Genomic DNA, 6789 nt, shown 5'->3' on the forward strand with positions numbered 1-6789 from the left:
CCCTCTTTAATGAACATAGGAATTACCTGGTAAAAATACAGACTCACAGGCCACACTCCTTGAAATTCTGGGGTGGGGCAAGTTGTACCCAATATTGACAATGATTCCAGGTGATCTTATGTGGGGTTGACTGTATATCACACTGTGAAAATCACTGGCAGACAGATATAAAAGATAAAGAACATGCTAAAAAAGGTGCTTTGAAGGTTGGGCACGGTGGCTCATGCCTGTAATCCCAGAACTTTGGGAGGCTGAGGTAGGCAGATCACCTGAGGTCAGGAGTTCAAGACCAGTCTGGCCAACATGGCAAAATCTGGTCTCTATTAAAAATACAAAAATTAGCCAGGTATGGTTGCTGGCACCTGTAATCCCAGCTACTCGGGAGGCTGAGGCAGAAGAATCACTTGAACCCAGGAGGTTGCAGTGAGCTGAGATCATACCACTGTACTCCAAACTCCCGCCTGGGCGACAGAGAGAGACTCTGTCTCAAAAAAAAAAAAAAGCTTTGATGTGGTTTGGATGTCTGTCTGTCCCTTCCAAATCTCATGTTGAAATGGGATTCCCAATGTTGAAAGTGGAGTCTAGTGGGAGGTACTGGATGATGGAGATGGATCTCTCATGAACGACTTAGCGCCATCCCCTTAGTGATGAGTGATTTCTTTCTTACTTAGTTCATACGGGATCTGGTTGTCTAACAGTCTGGGACTTCCCCCTTCTCTCTCTCACTTCCTCTCTCACCATGTGATACAGCAGCTCCCGCTTCACCTTCCAGCATGATTGTAAGCTCCCTGGAGCCCTCACTAAAAGATGCCAGCACCACCCTTCCTCTACAGCCTGTAGAACTGTGAGCCAAAATAAACCACTTTTCTTTATAAATTACTCAGTCTCATATATTCCTTTATAGCAACACAAACAGACTAATACATCTTAAGAAAGAAAAGAAAGAAAGAAAGAAAATGGCTCACTATCCACAAGATTTAGTTAAAGATTATATGAAAATCAAAGGGTTTGGTGAGGTGTGGTGGCTCACACTTATCCCAGCACTTTGGGAGGCCAAGATGGGAGGACTGTTTGGGCCCAGGAGTTTGAGACCAGTCTGGGCAACACAGTGAGACTGTCTCTACAAAAAAATTAAAAATTAGCTGGGGATGGTGGTGTGTGCCTGTGCTTCCAGCTACTCAGAGTGAGGACTCTGCTCACTGACTTAAAGCTTCTATTCTGTCCTATTACATTTTGTGAGGCAAAGTCAGTCATAGGGCCACACCTAATGGTCAATGGGAGTAGAGTAGAGAATTGCATTCCTACCATGTGTCTGGATGGTGGAGAGCAAGAAATATTTGATGAATATCATGAAGGAATCATGCAGAGGGTATTTCAGAACGATCATTCAATTGGGAGGATCAACTGAATCCAGAAGGTTGAGGCTGGGGTGAGCAGTGATCATGCCCCTGCACTCCAGCCTGGGAGACAGAATGAGACCCTATTTCAAAAAAAAAGAAAGAAAAAGAAAGAAAATCAGAGGATTTGACATGAGCATTGAATCATTAGAAATAAAAATGTGATATTGGTTCCTCAACTCATATTTTAGATACAATTGTCCCTTTAGTAATTAATTATTGGCCGGGCGCGATATAATCCCAGCACTTTGGGAGGCCGAGGCGGGTGGATCACAAGGTCAAGAGATCGAGACCATCCTGGTCAACATGGTGAAACCCCATCTCTACTAAAAAACTACAAAAAATTAGCTGGGCATGGTGGCGCGTGCCTGTAATCCCAGCTACTCAGGAGGCTGAGGCAGGAGAATTGCCTGAACCCAGGAGGCGGAGGTTGCGGTGAGCCGAGATCGCGCCATTGCACTCCAGCCTGGGTAACAAGAGCGAAACTCCGTCTCAAAAACAAAACAAAACAAAACAAAAAGTAATTAATTATTGAAGAATAAAATACTAGAATTGTGCAGTTATTTTCACCTCTGAGATATGGCATTGATGTTATTATTTCAATAAGTCTAATTGGGACAAAATGAAGCTGAATTCCGTAGTGTTTTTCCCATGTGGTAAACACTTGCATCTAGAGTTCTTTTTAAAGTAACAAGTAGAGGGTAGAAATGGGTTAACGTATAGACTTGCTGAGGTTACATGAATTGTGATTATTTGCAGGAAAGTTCAAGGAGCAAATTGCATTTAGAGCTGGGATAGTATGGTCTTCAAATAGTCTTTTTTTAAACTACTCCAAGCCAGGTCAGATTTCCCTTTCCTCAACAGCATTCCTATTAGCATCTCATTTACGTTCAAACTTGGCCATTTATCAGCTCTTCTAGCACAAAACTTTTGTCCTCAGCAGGACTCTGGGTTCAGGGCAGAGCACAATCATACCACCCTCCTGCAGAGCTTTGCATACGGTAACCGTGCAATAAATATGAGTTGCATGAATCCATGAATAAATACATTTAGATGAGCAGCCAGTCAAACCACCATCACCAGATAAATTCCCTTTGAGAGGGGAGGAATCTATGCTCCAAAGAGCCCGGAATTTACATTCAGAACAACTAGTCTTTGCTTCCTCAGTCTATAACCAGTAAACCAGTGCTGTCCAAGAGAAATATAGCACAGATTACAAATGCAAGCTACCTATGTGCTTTTCCATTTTTAGTAGCTCTATTCTAAAAAGTAAAAATAAACGGGCAAAATCAATTGTAAGATTATGTTTTATTTAACTCACCCAATGTCTCTAAAATATTATTTCATCATGTAATTAACATATAAACTATTTTTTTAAACAACCAAGAGCAGGTAAAATATAAACTATTAATGAGTTTTTTTTTTTTTTTTTTTTTTTAAGGATACACACATATTTACTCAAACATCCTGGGAACACCTATCAAGTGCTTTATGCGTCCTGTGCCATCCGATAACATGCAGAAAAGTCATCGTTCACTCTCTCCTGGGGTGGAGGCTGAGGATCCCTTTCTGGAATCACTGGGAAGTGGTTTCTGATGTGTTTTCAGGTGACGTTTGAATGTTCCCAACTGACAGAAGACGTTTCCACACATGGGACACTTGTAGGGTTTCTCCCCAGAGTGGGTACGCAGGCGAACGTTCAGGTTCCCCTTGTGGCCGAAGACCTTGCCGCAGTATTTGCATTTGAACGGCTTCTCCCCACTGTGTGCAACTTCATGTGACCTTGCAAGGTGGACTCGTGGGTGAACCTCTTGTTGCAGACATCACACGTGTAGGGCTTCTCGCCAGTGTGGATTCGCTGGTGAACCCGGAGGTCTGAGGCCTGCAAGAAGCGCTTCCCACACTCACATTCAAAGGGTCTCTCTCCTGTGTGTGATCTCTTGTGGAGCTTTAGCTGGGAGAAATACTTAAATGCTTTACTGCACTTGTCACACACAACGGGCGGCAGTGCCACAGCTTCTTGGCCATCGGGGTGACTGCCTGCATCCGCAGGGCCTGGGTAATGAACTGGATTCGTCCCAGCTGGTCCCGGGGATTCTCTGTTGCCCACAGGTGTGGCTCCTCCTTGAGGCTCTTCTTGGGAAATGGAGGCGGCGTCTGGTTTGCTTCTTTTGGGACCTCTCAGATTCAGAGAGTATCCTCTGTCCTCACTGTGAGTCGAGGCTTCTGTCTTCACCGCGCAGGCAGAAGCTGTGTCAGCATCCACATTCTCCACAGAGGCTCTCTTTTGGGGTTCCTTCCCATCCTTTGCTCTCACCAGAGCACTGGGACCCTGTGGAAGCTGAGGCTCTGGGGATGTGAGTCCTGGGTTCTCTTTGCTGTTTTCCTTCAGATCCTTCTCCAGGTTCTGCTTGGGTCTCGGAAGCTTTGGGTCACCTTTCATGACAACACTCTTTTGTAGCAGGAAGTCTTCTCCCTGCCCCCTGGACAATGCAGGGACCTTGGGCAGGGTCTTCAGCTCTCGGCTCGCCTGGCCTTCCCCCAGGTACATGTTGTTCACAGAGGAGGCCTGCTGGCTGGACATGTCTCTCAGATCATCCCTGACGCTGGCGGGGGCTTCAGCCATCTCAGCATCTGAGTCCAGCATAAGATATTCCTTGCCAAGCAAGTTGACCACAGACCATTTCTTGGGTCTTTTGTTTTCCGTAGCAGGTCCTCCAGCTCTTTGCAGCTCTGCACACCGTTCACCTTGACTAAGACCTGGAGCTCCTGGGGCATGGAGATCATGAACTGCTCCATCACCAGCATGTCCAGGATCTGCTGTTTGGTGTGGAGGTCGGGCCTCAGCCACAGATGGCACAGCTCAGTGAGTTTCCTCAGAGCCTGGATGGGGTCCGACTGCTCCGGGCAGTTGAACATCCTGAAGTTCATGTGCCAAGTCTCAGGGTCCCCGTAGTCATTTCTAAGTTGAGTTCCTGGGGATGCCACGGACTGTGGCACCTGTAACCCAGGGCTGTTTTGGGGTTCTCCCTGACGCCATGGGAGTCTGAAATTTGCAGCCATATCTAGTGGAGAATTTTTCAATCAGTCTCTGAGCAAGCTCTTTCAGTAACTAGCATCTAATTGAGACCTGTCTACACGGGCCACCCTGGTTTTTCTCGGTAATGGATTCACTGTTTGTTCAGAAGTCTCCTTCCTGGCTTCTGCCTCCGACCTCCTCGCGTGTGGAATGTGCTCTCCACGTGGCCAGGAGCTGAGCTGCTCTATTATAGAGAACCAGAGGGGCTCCAGGCCGCTTTTCTGGTTCCCTGTGCTGCCCCATGATTCGAGATTTTTACATTCCTTTTTCTTGCCAGTTTTGAATCTGGTATCTGTTTTATTGGACCAGCCACATTTTAAATGCTCGACTGAGGCATGGGGCTGGTGGCCATGGTGTTGAAGGACAGACACAATTCCAGAGTCCTGTTGGTTGTGAATAAACCCTGATTTTTTGGGGGGGATGAACACTGGAATAATACCTACCTCACAGGACTTAAGCGAGGATTAAATGAAACCATGAAGTGTAAGGTGTAGGGTGGCTTCTAACAAGAAGGTTTATTTCTTGCTATCCATTCACTGAGTGGGGACTCTGCCCTCTGACTTAAAGTTTCTATACTATCCTATTACATTTTAGGAGGCAAAGTAAGCCACAGGGCCACACCCAAAGGTCAACGGGAGTAGAGTAGAGAACCGCAATCCTACCACGTGTCTGGAGGGTGGAGAGCAAGTAAAATTTGATGAATATCACAAAGGAGTCATGCAGAGGGTATTTCAAAACAATCATTCTAATAATCATTTTTACTAACTTCCTGAAGAGCTCATTTTTCTAGCCCATTTTAAACACAGTTTTCTTCTCCAAGCACGTTAGTGTAAAAGGGTAAAACGGATGAGGGGACCACATCAAACATCCCAAAATGGTTTTTGGGAGGGGTGTTAATTAATTAATTTATTTATTTTAGAGATGGAGGGGCTCCCGCTATGTTGCCCAGGCAGGTCTGTCTTGAACTCCTGGCCTCAAGCGATTTTCCTGCCTCAGCCTCCCAAGTTGCTGAATTATAGGTGTGAGCCACGGCATTGGGCCCAAAGTGTTCGCATACAGTTCACACAGAAGTCTTGATCCTGCTGTGTCTTTGCACATGCTGGCCCCACCTGGAGCACTGCTCATTTGTCCAGAGTCAAGTCAAATGCCACTTGCTTTATACATAATTTAAATAGATCTTTCCCATGTGCTCTATGAAGCTGTTCCAGGAGCTGGGGATTCCACAATGAAAAAACGTCAAATGTCTGTCCTCCTGGAGTTTACTTGCCTCAGTTTCCTCTACAGAGCTTCATCTTTCCCCTTTAAATGGCACAATTCTGTGACAGCCTATTACAGGACAGTCACTTTTCTGGATGTCTCTCTCTTTCACTTCTGTGGAGAAGGCCGAGAGTCTTACTCATAGTTAGAGCCAGGTTCCTCATATACTTTAGGTTTGGAGACAAGGTTGCTTAAAAGATTAGCCTCTAAAACAAAAATGCAGATGTCGACTAGTACGTCTGTCACAGAAGCAACTCACCCTGGGATAGGGCTGCTGGTGGGTGAATCTCTCCAGGAGAGATTATAAAATCAGCATAAGAGGTACCAGTGCATTTTATGCTTGATAAAAGTGGGACTGGAGAGTAAGAATTAATCATTGAAACACAGGCAAGAGAGCCATAGCATCTGACCGCTCCACTGACACTAGAGATGCGAAACCTATGGTGGAAGAGTTTTCTCTTCTATAAAATGGGGTAGCTACCTAATGGGCAATAGAGATTAAACCAGATAATCTTTGTAAAGGGCAGTGCCAGATACTAGGTAAGAATTCAATATATTATTATTGCTACTGAAATAATTATTTCAGTGATTCTGAATAGTATTTATTATTGTTTTAGATTATTGCTTTCATTGTCACTGGTTTGGGCCACTACCTTCTACACCATGTGTTAGGTGGGTCTGTTTTAGCCACTTGGGGCTCATCTGGCTGAAGGTACTTGTGTTTGTTCTTTTCTGCATTGCTATACAGAAATAGCTGAGACTGGGTAATATATAAAGAAAAGAGGTTGAATTGGTTCATGGTTCTGTGGATATACAGGAAGCATGACACCAGCATCTGCCTGGCTTCCAGTGAGGCCGCAGGGAGCTTTTACTCATGATAGAAAGTGAAATGGGATCAGGCATATCACATGGTGAGAGCAGGAGCAAGAGGGAGAGGAGGTCCCAGACTCTAAATAACCAGATCTCTGAACTCAGTGAGAGAACTCACTTATCACCAAGGGGTTGACTAAACCATTCAGGAGGCATCCACCACCATGATCCAAACACCTTCCACCA

General features: G+C 45.3%; 1 protein-coding gene across 1 annotated transcript; it reads right to left on the reverse strand.

Moving 5' to 3' along the window:
* Positions 1-2923: 2923 nt before the first annotated feature.
* Positions 2924-4462, reverse strand: LOC116561349 (zinc finger and SCAN domain-containing protein 5B-like). The gene is given in 3 exon segments (XM_032293098.1): positions 2924-3157; positions 3160-4100; positions 4103-4462. Coding segments are annotated over 3 exon segments (1533 nt in total). The 5' UTR covers positions 4461-4462.
* Positions 4463-6789: the final 2327 nt, after the last annotated feature.

Source organism: Sapajus apella, unplaced genomic scaffold (assembly GCF_009761245.1).
Source record: "Sapajus apella isolate SASKATOON/1434 unplaced genomic scaffold, GSC_monkey_1.0 scaffold29, whole genome shotgun sequence".
NCBI lineage: Eukaryota > Metazoa > Chordata > Mammalia > Primates > Cebidae > Sapajus > Sapajus apella.